The sequence below is a fragment of the Manis javanica genome, chromosome 3, assembly GCF_040802235.1.
Source record: "Manis javanica isolate MJ-LG chromosome 3, MJ_LKY, whole genome shotgun sequence".
NCBI lineage: Eukaryota > Metazoa > Chordata > Mammalia > Pholidota > Manidae > Manis > Manis javanica.
The window spans coordinates 17,820,022-17,837,500 of record NC_133158.1 but is presented as its reverse complement, the minus strand read 5'-3'; the positions used below and the strand labels follow the sequence as shown (position 1 = coordinate 17,837,500).

Genomic DNA, 17,479 nt, shown 5'->3' with positions numbered 1-17,479 from the left:
AAATGTTCTTTTTTTGTGTGCACACGGTTGTCTCCAAATGCCTGCAGAACTTCTGCCTGGAAGACTTCTATTTGGTGATAACAGTGTATTAATTACGTGTCACGACGGTGTTAAATGGTGGGGATGGGAAAGGGCAGGCCACCCACAAAACTACCATCCCCTGTGAACTCAACCCAGTGCCTAGTGTTCGATTAAACACCCTGGTAACTTATATTTTCCTTTTTGTTTCTCCATTTCACTTAATGATTTTCTATGTATTGTTGCAGACATCTCAACAGTGAGCATGCGCTGGACGATAGAAGTACAGCTCAATGTAGAGTACAAATGCAGGTTGTACAGCAGTTAGAGCTACAGGTAAAGCCACATTTATTTTCGATATTACCTCAAATTCCCAATTTCTGTAGTGTTCTGTAATGAGTTCCTGTGTAGTCTTTATTGAGTGGAAGGTCAAACCCCGTTGTTATCATTTATTTTATCTTACTTTGTTCATTTTCCTCTTTACTCTTTGGGAAAGTTTGGCCTCAGTTCATTCTTTGGACCTGCTGCTCAGACGTTTCCAAGTTCTGTGCATCTGTGTGTGTGCAGCCAACTCTCAGTTACCCTTTTAGCTTTTGCATTGCTCTCTCTCACTCCCCCCACCTCCCCTTCTCTCCTTTTAACTTGCTGGCTGGCTCTCTGTTGTTAATTTAAGTCCCCTCAGTCACTAACATTATTAACCTCGAGTTAGGAAGACAAGTTGGTGAGAGAGAGTGAGAGAGGATGAATGTGGATGAGGGCGGGCGGTGTGCGTGCGTGCGGGCCAGACTGGGTGAGTGTGCATGCGTGTTTCCCAAGTTACAAAGCAGAAACTCGGAATGTATTCCTCATTTCTCATTGTCTCTTTTTCTATCCATCACTGAGAACAATTGAGAGTTCACTAAGCACATTTTAAATACACTCACATGCACACACATACATACAAACAGATGCTCAGGTGTATATAATGTGTATATATATGTTTTGGACATATTTTATATTTATATATATATATATATAATTTTGTATCTGGAAATCCACAGGGCCCTGTTGAATGTATTTCATGACCAGAGAAGGTAAACTTCTGCACATTTCCAGTTTGCGGACCAGGGGCATGTTTAACATGGGCTCCTCTGCCTGATGTCACTTGTTGATGAACCACCATATTGTCACAATAGTTTCATTCTTGGTGTAATTAATAGAAAATTAGTTTCTGAAAGTAAAAATTGGGTCAGAAATGGAGATTATTAAAATGTACAATTGCAAAAGCCTGACCCTGTAAACCCCATTTATGCAACCGAGTTCCGAAATGCTTTTGAGTGCTTGATGCCTCACTGAGACTTCCTCCTCTGGCTGGTTCAGTGTAGGCAAGAGGTTAGCCGACGAGGGGAAATTAAAACAGTGTTGTACATTATATTGTTACCGGCCATCCAAAAGCCTATTTTGTATGCAAGACAGCAAGGCCGAGATATATGGAGAGCCCTAGGCTAAGTACAGAAGATAATTACATTTGGAATTTTACTGAGTTAAGTCATTTACAGCTTCAAATAGTTGCAGAGAAAAATCAGCCAAAACACACTTAAACTTTTTGTTGTGACTTTTCAGGATCGAAAGGATTTTTTTAAATTAGTTATCGTCTTCTATGACAAATTACATTTTTTTAGTAAGATTGTCTCAAAAGTTATTTTCTTTAGCTAGTTAGCATTTTTCCATTCATAGTACATATAACAAACTCTCTGGAGGATATTCTTCAGGCAGAGGGTACATCATGAAATCTCCAAATTTCGACCTGTCTTTGGAAACATATTTAAACCAAGCATGTTTATTGGGAAGGAGAAAAGTAGTGTTTCCCACCCCCGAAGCCTATGATTGGTATACAGTAAGGCCTTGAAAAACTGGATTCGAAAGAGCAAACTATATGGTTTTTGCTGCCTAGATTTATATGTATTGGTGGGGGTGCTTCTAAAGGAACACAACTTCCTGCATTTATTTACTGACTTGCTAAAATCCCTAATGATCAGCTGGAGTACGTATTGAGCAGGGCTGTGATGGCTCCTGAGGCCGGCACCGCAGACTCGCGTGTGAGCACGGGGCCAGTATCACTCTGGAACCGAGTGTCTAGCTGACTCATTATTTCTCACCTTCTACAGAGCACGGGTGGGAAAAGGGATGGAGTTAGACCATCAGTAAGTCAAGTCTTCCGGCAGCTTTGATGTTGCTTTTTGGTGGGTATGGCCCGGGAGTGGTCCAGACTGACAGGAGAATCTTTGTTTTAGGGATTTCATATATTCATAGATTTCCCTTATCCTTCAGCCCTCAGTCAATAGAAGGCAGGTTTTTTAACTTGGGATAGGAATCAAAGATGAGTGGAAGAAGAGAGAAGCTAATTCTGAAGGTTTCCAGTTCTTCAAAGCTTGGGAATTGTTAGGGCAACGACATAGTACTTCTCAGGAATAAGGGTTGGCAGACTATAGCCCGTGAGCCAGATGCATAAGCCGAGAAAGAGCTTTACATCTTGAAGATTTGGAGTGGGGAAGGACAAGAGACATGAAATTCAGATTTCAGTGTCCATACGTAATGTATTGAAACCTGACCATGCCCAGCCACCTACGCGTTATCTGTGGCCACTTCTGCCCTGCCACAGAAGAGTTGAGTGAGTACCCAGGGCCTTTGAAGCTGAAAATATTTACTATCTGGCTGGCCCTTGCACAAGTTTGCCAGGCAATTCCTGGTCTAGAGGATCAGAAAAAAAAACCAAGCTGCATCACATGATTAGCGGCTTGTTTCCTCAGGTTCCTGGCTGCCTAAGGGTCTGGTGGCCCCTTCTTACCGCTTCCTTTTTTGCCTTGGTGTGTAAAACCGGTCCGCTCACCACGTCGGCGGGTTTCCTCAACCGCAAGTTCCCATGATGAGCACCTACTGATCTTGGGGGTCATGGAAAGCTGGCTGAGGAATAGTCATTCATTGATGCCCTTATCTTCACAGTCACTTAGCAAACATTAACCAGAGACTATAATAACAGCAGGAACCTCCTTGCAGCCAGAAGGGCATACGAGAGTGAGTAGAACAGAGAGAGCTGCACTCCTGATTTTCACACTCTGAGGAAAAAAGGAGACTGTAAACAAACAGTTTTCCAGCGGGTAGTGCTAGCTGGCACGGCTGGGTTCTTGAGAACACCAGAAACGTGCCCAAAAGAGAGTCTCAGTGCTGGACAGGGGCCAAACCCAGAAAGATTTTTATCCATTAGTTATTATTCAAGCTGATAAAACACCCAAGAAAATGGCATCAGGTTTTAGTATTTGCAGAAGCCTCACCCCGAGGCAGAGCTGAAGAGCTGCCCTCGTGCGGGATTAGATGGAGAGTCTTGGGGTTGCAGACGTGGCGTGTTTGGGGGATTTGGGGTAAGGCGCAGCCCTCCTCACAGCCAGACTCGTTGGAGGCTTCCCAGGTCTCTAATGTTCAGCGTCTCTGTTTTGCGCTGCCCCATCTGCCGTTGCACGCACCTCAGGCTGGGGATGTACTGTTTGAGCGACTGCACAGCAGTCACTGTTGCTGAGCTCGGGGGAGGCCGGGTCCCTGCGCTGAGGGGACGCTCAGCAGGGAGCGCCTGTGTTCGGAGCGCCTGCCCGTCTGTTGCCCTTGGTGCGGCTCCCATTCTCTCAGCAGTGGAATGAGGTTTCAGCTCATCTGCAGAGGATACCCCATACAAGACCCACCCCAGGGCCACTTCTGCTTCCCTTAAAGAAGGCCTTTTTCTCAGTTCCATGAAATAACCCAAATCTCCAAGTAACTCAAAGTGTATTACAAAATTACCGTTTATTAACATGAATCTGAAAAATGGTTGTACCACTTAGCACAACAGGCAAGAGCAGTCAGTTCCCACAGGGCCATCCCTGTAGTAGAGGAGGGGACGTCTCCCCCACCACCCAGACCTGCAGGCCTCTCTCTGCAGAGGAGTACTTAGGTCTCTGGCGTCTACATCTGGGAGGGAGGTCACCCCACCCGTGTGCTCCCACTGTGAAAACACGCCCAGTAAGCTCACATTGGGTCTTAACAATACCGATCTATGGAGGTTCGTTATGTCTGCTGTAGAGAATCACTGTGTGAGAGGATCCCCAGGACGATTCGGGGGGCCAGTCAGCACCACATGTGACCCCAGCTCGGGAAAGTCACTCCAGTGCCTCCCTATCTACCTTTGTGGGCTGCCACTTCTAAACCCCAGAGGTAGAAGGCTCTTGTATTTCTTACCTACCTGAAGAAATAGCTGCAGGGTTTTTTTGCTTTTTTTAAACCATTGTTAGCCTTAGGGAATTGTGGCTAAAAATGTTCCCCTTCTGGGTGTGACCTGGCTAATACTACACTGAATCAAATCACTCTTATGATTGTACTGGGGAGAGCTTGGGCATCCTGGCAGAAATCAAGATGATGGGTTATGGACGTAGTTCTGTCTGATCAGCAAGGTGCATGTGATGCATCTGTATTATTTTGATCTTTGTTGAAGATACCAAATATAAATGAAAATATAAATATGTTTCCTTAGCAGTGGGCTTGTGTAGACCCAGTTAACAGAGAAAGGTTGGTTAATTCATTTCTCAGGGTATATACCCTGTTTCTGGTGTCATTGAGAGGGAAGGGGCATCAGAAAGCACTTCTCACTGAGCATTCTGAGCCTTTTCGAGTATCTACCTACCTCCCATTGTTACACAGTTGTAGTTTTTTGACCTTTTTTCAGTGGGCTAGATGGTGGTTAACCCCATCTCTGACCTGGAAGCCTGACCTAAGCCAGGAGACACTGTTGAATGCCTTGCACTGTACACACAGACACCCAGCATCAGGACTGAGGGACAGCACAGAAACCACTTGGGTCCTGGGCATGGCTTTCTGAGGTCAGGGAATGCCTTTTAAGATTTCCTCTGTTAGATGTTCTCTTTAGACAGATCCATCTGGATGATATGCAGACAGGGAGATGTGTTAGAACTGGAAGGGGAAAAAAATGTTCCCACAATCACTATGCATGGGCTTATATATTATCTAGGGCATGAAATGTACACTCCTCCCACAACACATACATGCAGGCACAAGACAGAGGAGCAGAGACACGAACTGGAAACACAAGGCCAGGGCTGTAAGGAAGCAGTCGAGGCTTCCCCAGTAGCACATAGTGTCTACACATACCAGCCTAGTGATTTAAATTCATATTAATCCATAGTTATTACCTGGGTTTACTCAGGTTGGACATGCTTATGAGCTCTCTCAACCATTAAGCTGTGGGTGAGATACCACAAGAGGAATCTCATTGGCTGGAATGAAATTCCATCTTGGGAAAAGGGAAGATCTGATTTCACAGACAAGAAAAAAGTCTTCAGCCAGATATACCGTTCTTAGAAAGCTGGGATTCTTAATGGTATAGGTACAGTTTTCTGGCCGCATGTATTGGTTTGAATAATCATGTGACCTGCTGGGTTGCAGCACATCTTCTCTGATGTATGAAGATGGGTTTTGAATGAAAGAGGAGAAGCCTTGGAGATCTGTGTTTCATCATGTCTGTGGATCAGCCTGCGTAGGGGACAGTGCTCAGAACAGGCTTCGTACGATCCCTCAGCCCACAGACCCTTTACAGTGAAGATGGGAAGCAACCCAGGGAAAGGAGCTGCCCAGATTGAGGGGGTTGGTGTGCCTGGCCTGGGACAGAGGGGAGGAGCGAGTGCCTGTTGTTCCTCCTACCTTGAGTCCATTCCTGACTGCTGATCAAGCCCCTGGTGCTGTGAGCACTGGCTGCAGAGGAGGCAGGCGGCCTCTTCTCTGGCCTGTGTGCCGCCGAGGAGGGGGCACGCACCAGCCCGCCTTCCGCTGCCCACCAGGCAGGGTTTCCGAGAGGGAGGGAGGTGTTGTGGAGGGGGGACGGGAGCAAGGGCTGTTGGCAAGGCCACTCCAGGCCCAGGGAACCATTGAAGGCCTTGCCTGGGTTGTAGGCAGAGGGAGGAGGAGGGTGCTTAAGTGCATCTCTCTGTCCCCCAAGAAGTAGGCGGACCAACTCTGCTAAGCAGTGTGCTTACCTGGGACTTGGGACTTGCAGTTTCAAAACTGGGGAAGTCCTGGCCAAGCTGAAGACAGCTGGTCACCCTGTCGATCATTTTGAATGGGCTGGCTGTGGACGAGACCTGTTGAATGCCCCAGGTTCTGCTTTTAATTGTTTCATGAAGGGGCTTGAAAAACACTCGATAGGATATTTACTGAGCTCCTACTATGTGCCAGTTGCTGTCCTGGGGCTTCAGACCTCGGTTTGCTGACTCCCTACGGTCCTCCTGTGAGTAGACACAGCCCTGTTCCCTCAACCCTAAGAGTCATTTTTAAAGGAAAAATAACAATATTTGGAAATCAGTATACATCTTACATTTAATGTACATATCTCTGGCACTCTACCGTTACCTCTACCATTTATTTCTTCTTGATCTTTGAAGAGGTTAGGGATCTTAACAGTCACTGACCTCTTAAGAGTCAAAAAAGTAATTTCATGCGCCCTTCCCTTACAGATGAGGAAACCAGGGGTTTAGAAGGTCTCAGGACTTGGTTCAAAGCCAGTGGCAAATAATGGGCAGCATGCAGGATGGCAGCCCAGCCTCTGAGGCCTGTGCTCCTTGGTGGCGTGTGCCGGAGGCTTCTACCCAGCGCCTCCATGGCCTAGTGGGCCTCTGTGCACACACCCAGGCATCACAGGCCGCTGCTTTTAAAGCTTGGCTAGTGAGGCCGTGCCCTTCTCTGCCTCTTGGAGCTCGCTCCCGCACGACCCGTGGCAGCGGCGCATGGCTGGAGTTGGTGACACCAGGCTCACTCCGGGGTTCTCTACGTCACCTACACCGGGAACTGTAAGCTGCAAGAAAATAATCAGCTGGGAGGAGCACGCACAGGTTTCTACAGCAGGGAGAGACTTTAAGCCTCAGCAGATCAGTTACTCTGAAGACTTTACATGTGGTCACTCTGCCGTTAGCAGCACTACCTAATGATCACACTAACCTCCTGGACTTCCCCAAACGTGTTCTCTGTGATGTGCCCCCCTGCAGATTGGACAGTTCCTTAGAGCAGTGGCCTTGCAAAGCATCAGACCCTCCCTGAGTGAGCTCAGAGCGCGCTGGGGAAAGCAGGGCCCCCAGAGCATCCTGGCTTTATTTTGCCACTGCTTTGTGACTGGAGCCTAGAAAAAGGAGAGAGTGAGTCTCTGGGCTTCTCACTTCCATGTCCCTTCTTGAAAACCAAGACACTGATTTTTCATAATTTAAAATCCTGCTCAACTCTGGGAGCATTAGAATTCCTAGACTATGACTGAGTTATTAGTGTACGTCTGCTTTAACTGCTTTAAATGTCAAGAGAGTCTTTAATAATAACATGTAAGGAATGTTAAGATGGTGACAGAATAAAACCTGAGCGCCTCGGTCGGTGTTAAAGAATTGTTCACAGGTTTTCCCCTGTGCTGAGTTTTGAAGGCACGTGAACGACCATAGTTTGATAAAGTGGGTAGAAAATTACTGTATGCTAAACAGTTTGGTAGGAGAATGTCATTTCTACTCTTTATACTGTTGAGTTTGGATTTTCCCTTGTTTTTGTTCTTTTGAGCATACGTACTTCATAGGCCTGGAGGACTGGGTGCACACTGCCTCAGTCAGTTCTGTTTGGCCCGCTTTAATAGACCAGACGACTGAGGAAACCTCCCGGCTACTGTTGAAGGCGCTCTGTCCGTGAGAGAGCGCAGGGTCTCGCAGACCTGCCTCATCCAACTTGGATGCTTGGCGTCCTTCTGAAAACCACCTGGTCCTGTGTCCCTGCTCACAAATGGGCTCCCTGCTTGCTCAGACCACACAGCACTCCGTGGAGGGTCGGCACCAGTAGTTGAGCATCAGGGTCAGGGGGAGGGGAAGACCTGTGTTTTCAGAGAGTATCCGGCATGATTCGTGGGATCCCGCTGCACTCGGAGAGTCAGACCAAGGGTCACGTACCTGGGATTCTAGTCTTCTTTCTGCCCCTTCTCAGCTCCATCACCTCAGGTAAATTCACCCTGTGAGCCTCAGTTTCCCCAACTAGAAAATAACAATGATAGGATCAGACAGCCTGGAAAAGCCACAGCTGCACCGGCTTCCATGACATCAGAAGAGCAAATTGGCCCCTTCTTCTCCTCTGTCCTCAGTCATTCTAACATTTTTACACATCCAGAATCCTTCATTTATTTCAGAAGAATTTTGTTTCTCACACATAAAAACCGCCAAATTGGGCTTAAAATGATTAGTTCTCCTGACAACATCTAAAATGATCATGTTAAATGAACCTAAAACCGTGTTCACTTTACTCTGCTTAAAGAATGCATTTAATCTCCTCCGTCTGTCTTGAAGATGTCAAGTGGAGCCGCTGGCCTTCGGCAGTTCCTGGGTCCTGCGTGATGCCCATGCCCTGGTCTTTCACAGCCTGGTCTATCTTCAAACCCACTTTGAGGCCACGGCTAATAAAAGAGAAGATGGCCTGTGTCAGCCAGGGGGAGAAAAGGCATTTCCTAGGATGAGGGAAAGATACAGTGAGAACCAAGGGAATGAGTCCATAAGAAATGGGCTTCATCTCTGCTGTGCTTTTCATTCCATGCTTTTAAATAACACAGTTCTCTCCCCAGTTAGCCCAACTGCAAACTGCATCGAACCCTCGTTATGTTGATCCAGATTCCAAACATACAGTCAGCCAGTAGAAGTCTATCTAGTTGAGACCAATTTAACTTTCCTTTTAAAAAAAACATGAGATTTTTTGAGCGCTCACAAGGCACTGAACTCTGTGCTAAGCTTGTTAGTGCAGGAGTTTACCTAATCTTAAAACAGCCCTTCAAAGGTCAAAGATGATTATTCCATATTTAGAAGGAAAAACTAAATTCTGGAAGGGGGTAGCTAATGTGCTCAGAGTCACAGAGCAGAACTTGAATCTAGCCTAGCCTGTGGTGTCGACATCCTTAGTCCCTGTTCAGCTCTGCTGTCATTCTGCAGGCTTGGTGAATGAACTTGCTCATTTACAAAAACATTGTCCCCTTAATGTGGGGCGGGTTGCCATTCCTTCCATACCAGCTGCTGCTTCAGTACCCACCAGGAAGGCTTTTAGAGAATGATTCTCTTTTGATAGTGTAACATAAGAGACATTTTTAAATTTACCAAGTATACTTTTTGTTGACCTTTGGGCTGAATTTCTCATCTTCTTTTTCTTTGCTTTTCATGGAATTCAGTTTATGAAGAAATGCTTGGCATATACTTGGTAATATTAAATGTTTGTATTCTCATAATAATGAAAGGGTGCCGTGAAAATTGATAGGGACAGTGAGCTCATACAATGATGGCATAAGAAGTAATAAAAAAAATCAGAAAGCTTTTTGAAGGACCAGTGAGTATTTATAAATGACAGACAGCCACTGTAGAGAGAGGATATGGTTTCAGTAGGTGTGAATGTTTAGCCTTTTTGCCTTAAAAAAAAAAAGTGATTTTGGCAGGTTTTTTTCTTGAATTGGTAAAACAGTTTGTGTTAGAATTAGAGCTGTAATTGATGAGAAAAATCCACCACTCATCCGAGAATATATCACATGCCAGTTTGCACTAGTCAAACAAAAACAAGGAGGTAGATTGTCGCCTTTGTCTGTAACCTTGCCCATCTTTTTTATAGTAAAGCAGAAGTAGGCAGATAGGGTTGAGGTGAGGCAAAATAAGGAACCCGGGTGATACTCAAAGTAGACAGTGAATCCAAAGTAATATCCTTATGGCAAAATAAGATGTCCCCTATGGCGGTGACCTCCGGGGTCACGCATGTGGCTGTGTGTACAAACCCTAGGTATGTGTTTGCACCATGGTGTTAACTGCCTTTGACCAGTGAAAGGTCAGCTTGGTAGACATTTGGATTCAGTATAGAAGTGGTGAGTCCGTTGGATGATGGGAATTTGGGTTTCCTTCTGCTTGGTGTCAGTAATTGCTACATCAGCCATGTTTACTCCCAAATGAGGTTACATTTAATATTCACCAGACACTTCAGTAAACATCGCCTCTCACCCTGTACTTTAAGTTCAGGACTGCAGACACTTAAAGAGAGTGACATATATACCTTAATTTGTTCTGCCCATGATAGTTTTAAAAAAAAGCATTTTTTAAAAAATTGTAAGAATGTTTTAGCTTTAAAATCTAAAAACTTAGAACACTTACATAAAGAAACAAGTAACTGCAGAGAAGTAGCATTTTAATTGTCCTAACTGAGCCACTTTGGAAAACTAAATTCCTTTAGCATTATGTGTTCGAGCATCTTTTGATTTGGCCCTTCAATAACTTACTAAAGAATAGAGGATGAGTAACATAAAGTGGCTCCTAATATGGTATCATTTTCATTTCCTGTTTGTTGAAAGATAGATAAATGCTAACACTGTAAGGCTTTTTTTCTTCTTAATTTATTCCTCCCTGAACCACAAGGGAATACAAAGAAAAAAAAAAAAGCCGCTGTGATAGGGCTTGAGTCATGCAGTCAGTTAAGATGAGCCGAGGGCTTTTTCTCCTTTGCTTTTTTATTTTGTACCTATACCCTTTGCACTGCTTTCCCCCAGTTCCTAAAACAGCCCTCCTCCCTTAGAAAACACCTTTATTTAAAATATGAGTCACACTTGGTCTTTATTTTGGAATAATTGGACTTACAAAAATTAGTCGCTATTTAACACATTTGAGGTTAATTGTGTGACATACAAGGAATGAGTTGCTCCTTAGTTGTCAGGCACGGCTTTGGACACAGGGTCCACCGAAGCACTGACTCCTTCTTGCCCCCCTGCCCTGCCCCCACTCTCCAAGCACCCCCTGCCTGTCCCTGGAGAGCCACAGCTGTGCTCTGAACCATGCCCTTGCCTTTCCGGGACACACACTCCCCACTTCTTTTACAGTGGTAATTATTATTGCACCTGGAATGTTTGTTGGGAGCACCCTGGCCGCAGACATCTCTGCTGCAGTGTCCTCACCACATAACTGATGGGCCGGAGGGCAGTTCTGCCCTAAAAGAAAGGAAACCCACTGGCTGACAGTTTGGTTTGGCCATTTGTTGGTTTCATCACCTGTTTGGCAGTTAGGCTTCATTTCTCAGTTGATGCAGCCCCTCCGCTGCTGTGTTATATAAATCTCAGCCCTCGTCATGGTCTGCAGAGTAGCATGGGACTCTGAGCGCACAGCGCCGAGAGAGCTGGGGACACCTCGCAGGCACGGACGGGGCGCCAGGAGCACATGGCCCTGCTGACGGCTCTGCAACGCGGTACGAAGCTCAGGCACAGGCACGCACGTGTTCTAGGGTTCGGAAGCCGATAACCTCTTTTAATGAACACAGACATTTTAGAGAGAAAGAGGGTAATGCCCCATGAGGAGACAAGTCGACAGGAAAGCAAACAAACCTATAATACTATGAACTAAGGCCTTTGGAGACACCAGCATAGGTACAAGCCACAAAATAAAATCGTTTTTTTTTTTGTTTTTTTTTTTGCAGTATTGCCATGAATCTACACTATGCATTTTAAACATATTCATATATTTCATACTTCATAATAAATCTTTTCTTGATTGTGTCACTCAATTTTTATGTTTCATTATGTCATTATTAATGAATGTCTGTTTTAATTTTCATGATTTTTTTCTTTTATGGCAGAATTGTCTCAGGGCCAGTTAGTTGTGTGGCATACATGCTTGTGGTAGAGATGCTGTGGCAAAACTACCTAGAACCAAATTATCATATATCCCCTGTGCCCAAATGTTGAACTATCGTCATTGTGTTAATAAAGCAGTACAAATAAAGTAGCACCCACCCAGTAGGTTGTATTTGAGTGCCTCCTGTACATCCAGTGAGAAACTGCCTGCAGATGCTAAATTTTTTATAGAATGAGCAGATTTAAATTTTTAAGGTGAGATCAGCACATAGTAGGTACTCACATATTGAATACGTGACTAAGGTTACTCTGCGTTCACTTGAAACATGGGCACTTGGCGCCCCTTGTAGCTGCATGCCTGTCCATGTCGCCCCTTGTAGCACCATGCCTGTCCGTGTCCTGGTCAGCAGTGTCAGCCGTGCCTCCCATTAAGAAAGACTAAGTTAATTTTGCATAAGTACATCCATGTGTCTAGGAGTTTTTCCACAACCACAACAGGTGCAATTTATGAGTTTTAGCTGCCTCGATCGTTTTTCTTTGGCCTCCTCATGAATAAGGTTGGTTAATAGGCATGATTCATGTTTTTGTCTTCTAGCTGTCTGTGCTACATGGGGCTCCCTGGTGCCAGCAGGTCTGGAACTCCCCAGTTAAAGGCTGATGTATCTTGTGTTGGGAAATCTTAACACTGACACCTCTAGTTACTTAGAGTTTGGCAATGGTCGTATAGATTTCAAAATGATGAAGCAGTGAAAAAGATGTTGTCCCGTGTGCTGTTGCCATAATTTAATTTGGAGTATGTGTCATTTGGGATGTTCAGATAGTACAGTGTCTGTATTCAAAGCAGTAACACAGTCTTTTCTCCCTGCTAGCTCGCCAAAGACAAGGAGCGCCTGCAGGCCATGATGAGCCACCTGCACGTGAAGTCTTCAGAGCCCAAGGCCGCGCCCCAGCCCGTAAGTCGTGGGCAGCCCTGCAGGGCAAGCCCGGTGGCGTTTCTTCTCTCCCTCCCATCCCAGGGACGGGAAGGAGGACAGCCTACCCTGGCAGCTTTGTGTTTTGAAGGACTTGTATTCAGTTGAGTGTTTTATTTATTACCTTTAGGAGGAGGGCATTTAGGCATTTAGGGAGATCTGGAATGATGAGGTGTAGTCCTTGGCCTTGAGGCCCCACAAGCAGCCCGCCCTTAGGACAGGTGATTTGGTGCTACACACGGTACTAAAATGCATAATGAGAGCTCACTGGGACGAGAAAAAACAAAGAACAGAAACTTTTCTGAGTGTGGGAGTGCCGAGCCAGACCGTGAAGGCAGAAGATAGGCATTTGAGAATGAGTTAGCAAGAGACAGTGGGTGCAAGAGGAGTGGTAGTCCGGCCTGACTGCAGCAGAGGAAGAACGTAGGACACAGACCGTCAGAAGGAAAAGTTAAAATTGTGGCTAGCATCTAATGGTTACTAAAGAGTCTGAAGTGAAAATCATTCATTCACAGTTAGGAGACCAAACTTTGGTATATTGAATTACATGTAACTTTTAGGAATCTCCTGTTTCTTGCTTTATTCCCTTTTATTTGACCTTGAAGCACAGACATTTAATATCAAAGCAGAAGGATGGTATCTAAACCCCAAATTCTGGCTTGGGCCTCATTCCTTGTTATGAATTGATTGCATTAATAGTTGTAGTTCTCATATGCTTAAATTTCTAAAAATCTAGTCGCTTCCACTGATTATGCAAAATGGAGAGGGTGCTTTGCTTCTTGATTTTTAAGATTTGTAAAATTTAAAGGTACACTGCCTTTATTTGATTTTGCTTGGAGTCACTGTGTGAAAATTAATTGAGCGTTGACAATCTATAGTTAGTACCAGCAATTTTAATCAATATGCAATGATGCAGCATAATGGCACAGTATTGGTTTATCTGTTTTGACTGATTTTTTTTCTATAAATAAAGCAAACATACACCCATATATGTATGATTTATGGTGATAGAAATAAAACGGAGTCAGACTATTAACCCAGCAAATATGGTAGCCTGCCAAGATGCAGTTGGCAGACAAAATTAATGTCTGAAACAGAACACATTACTGAGATATAGGACATAAAATCATTAAACAGTTTGCGCATCCACTTTTCCCAGGAAAGGGCCCTTAGTTTCCATGTATTTTGCGGTAAGTCGCTCTAGGGCCGGATGTGGAGGCTGCCACAGGAACAGGAAGCACCAGGCCACTCCAAAGCGTGGAGTGAGCGGCCACCTGAGCCGTCCGCGCTGCTCTTAGCAGCCCCTCCTGGCGAGGGGATCCTGAGAATGATACCGGCCCAGCTAAGCAAATGGGCAAGACACTAAAAGGAGTTGGCTGAGTCCTCCAGTGGGCATGGCTGTTGGCTGGGGTTACTGACTGCCTTCGAACTCTCTGAAAGTGTTCTCCTGGCTTTTGTTTGAAATGGCTTTTTCTAGAAGGAAGGGTTTGAGTCTTGAGACCTAACAGCAAGGGGCAGAGTGAGATTGTCTCCTACTTCCTCCATGGATGAAAAACAGTAAATAGAATGATGTTTGGACTCGAGCACTCTAGGAATGGACTCACTTCAGATCATGGGGCTCCTTGGGAGGTAGAGGGATAAAAGCAAAAAAGGAATTGCAAAACCCCATGGGGCGCTCAGCAGGCAACGGGGTGGGGATTGTGCCGTATCTGTGGGCCTCCCTGAGCTACGGAAGGATGGCTGGGAACCTCCGTGAGGACAGCGTTAAGCAGCCAGTAAACAGGGAGAAGTAGTCATGGGGGAAATGCACAGAAAAGGAAGGTTTGTCTTGATCGGTATTTAAAAAAATGTTTTACATTCTAGAAAATTATAACTTTGAAGGGGACCTCCCACTAAATTTATTTTTAACTGCTCTATTGAAAATTCTCTACCACTAGTCAACATTATCTCTTAGTAGCTCAGCACAGTATTTCTTTATTAAAAGAAATAGGCACGAATATTTTTGACTGAAAAATTAATAGCTTTTGAATTCATACACAGCAGGTTTTCTTTTGCAAAGAAGTCCAATATCGCTGCACAGCACTTCTATAACCATTTATTTAGAGTCCAAGTCAAACCTTTGACAGCTAGAGCAGCGCTACAAGCCAGTATAAAGAACTCCAAGATGTAAACCAACAATAGGCCGTCTGTGTGAGGTTCACCATTGTCAAATACATAGATTGTTTGGATTAGTTTATGTAAATGTACTGTTGTATTACCCTTTGGAAAAAAAGATCACATTTGTGTATGAAAAGTGGTTCCCTTCACAGGCAGCATTATAAATTCCCTATCCTTTAACTTACATGTAAGAAGTAAAAATTGGTGCCTGACAAGCAGATATTGTGTGACACTCTGCTGCTGGTGTGAACCTGTCTTCTTTCCATTTATTGGAAAATAGAAAATTTTATTATAGATACCATCTTATAAATCTGGAATTATTAAAATATGTATGGGTGAGGCATTGGGAAATTAATTATAAAAGGTAGATGTGTAGTGTTTTGCATAAATTTTTACTTCCTTGCCTCCCCCCCTCCAAAAAAAAAGGGAAGAAGAGGCTCACACATATAGCAACCCCTTAATTCTTTCAACTTTAGGGATACAGAGCTCTCTGATAGTCATTTCTAAAGTGCAGAGTATTCCCTTTGCCTGTAATTAATATATTCCACCTTAAGTATCGAATGCATGGTATATGTTTCAAGCATGTATCCCTCTGGAATCTTTGATTAGCAATAAGCAGTCACCGGGAGAGTCCGTCTAACCATAGATGGGGACTTCCATGGTGCAGCTTTGCCAGTAAGTTTAGGAAGTTTTTTCTTTTTTCCATTTCTGTTTAAGAGGAACTTCATGTTTATTTTAAATTCTTAGTCACTAAGTGATAGAATGCTTCATTGTAAACGTCTGTTGCTTTTCACTAAATGCCACTGGGGTGGTAAGTGTCACTTTTAGCCAGTCACTCCCATTGGCCTGCTCTTCTACCAGCTCATAGCCCTGGTTTCTGGATCATATTGTGGAACCTGCCTTACAGCTGGATAGTCAGGGGATGGGCTCATCTCGGGACAGTCCCAAGGTTTTGGAACTCACATAGGCCCGTGCACACCAGGAAGCATCTAGGGAAACTGGACTGTGAGCTTTCAGCATTCCTGCCCCTCAGCCACTTTCAGCAGCTCTGAAATCTTTTAAACTAAAAAAAAAAAAAAAACCTTCCTTTTTATAATTTATACCCAGGACACAAACTGCAGGGGGTTTTTGGGGGAAGGGAATTCCTGCATTTAAAATCAAACTTTCGCATCAGCAAATATTTACTGAGCATCTTACATAAAAACATAGAGTAGTAGTAAAACAGGAGACTTGCCCCTGCATTGAGGTGTTTGGGAGTCTTGCAGGACAAACTAGTAAATAAATACAAACACATGCTCTCAGTGCATGGATCATGCTGCGTCTGAGGAGAACCCCGGCCCAGGACGGTGAGGTTGGGGAAGCCTTCTGGGAGAGACGGACAGGAGGAAATGGGAAGGAGGCAGCCTCGTGAATCGTTGCTTGGTTAGGAAGTGGCACGTGTGTCTGTGTTTCTCCAGGGAAGGCATGTAATGGTGATCAGTGTGGAGGAAGGAAGGGAAGGCTGACACCACATCATATAGGTTTTTCATTCTTATTTTCTTTGTAAGCTTTTGATTTTGTTAGGTCTGGAGCCTACATGGACAAAGATTTGTAAAGTTTACCAGAGTAGCCGTCCGTTGCTGCAGTCGGCGCATACAATGGGAAAAGCCTTTCTGACAGACATTTAGATTGGCCAGATGTGTAGAGTTTTAAAAGATTCTTCTCTTTTCCATGCTAACGGAAGCAAAAGCAGAACAGCAGACAATAGTAAACTGCCCTGGTGAGAATGATCGATATTCTTTTGTTCCAAACTCCATACCATTCTCGAAGTCAACACCAAAATGTACTGCTTGGGGTTCCCCTCCTCTGCGCCTTCCTGGCAGGGAGTTTGCAGGGGACGCTTCCTTGGAGGGAGGCATAACCCAGGGGACAAAACTAACAACGGCAGGAACAGCTTGTCTGTGTTAGGACTTCATGGAGTTGTTGGGGATTTTTAAAAAGACTTTTCACTTTAGTGATGTCAGGGCGATTCCGTACCTAATATTTTATCAGCTCAGCACACGAGAGGTATGCTTTGCTCCAGGGTATCCCTACACACCAGAAAACACCCGATCCTGGACAGACCACATTCTTCCGAGTTGGTGGGCAGGTAATTACAGTGTGGGCAGTATATCCTACTTTATGAAAATGTTACAAGATACTTACAGAAATTTGGATATTTGAAGCGAAATGTTGTATTACATTTTCCTTTTTACACATTCCCTTTTCCCCTAAGCAGAGCAATTAGGGCCGTTTTGAAATCGTTTTTAGCTCCTAGAAAAACAAAGTGTCCCCGCTTTGCAAAAGAGGGTCTCTTAACCCTGAAAGGAATGGCTGATCCTTTGGGCTGCTCGCCACCTCGCTTTAGAGTTGGAGAAATAATATTCAGCAGTCATAAAAGACTGTCAAGCCCAGCCCGGCACAGACTAGTCTTACGTGCTGTTCCCCATTCCATGCCCCGTCGGCAGGAAGACTGTCAGTGAGACCACCTTTCCCGGCGGTGACATCCGCCGGCTGTCCGCCTGCAGCGGGGCCCGGCGGGGATGGGACAGAGGCAGGAGCCTCCCGCCGTCACGCCCGTGCCAGCTCCCCACGGTCTGCCCCGGCCCTGAACGCCAGTGACTCATGTCTAGAAACGCCGTGC

General features: G+C 44.9%; 1 protein-coding gene across 17 annotated transcripts in view; it reads left to right on the top strand.

Moving 5' to 3' along the window:
• FOXP1 (forkhead box P1) overlaps positions 1 to 17,479 on the top strand; it is a 624,795-nt gene that overhangs the window by 584,517 nt on the left and 22,799 nt on the right. For all 17 annotated transcript variants that reach the window (XM_037019201.2, XM_073230906.1, XM_073230907.1 and 14 more), the window contains 2 exons: positions 267 to 354; positions 12,559 to 12,642. In XM_037019201.2, the coding sequence (XP_036875096.1) occupies positions 267 to 354; positions 12,559 to 12,642 (172 nt within the window). The remainder of the gene's footprint in view (positions 1 to 266; positions 355 to 12,558; positions 12,643 to 17,479) is intronic.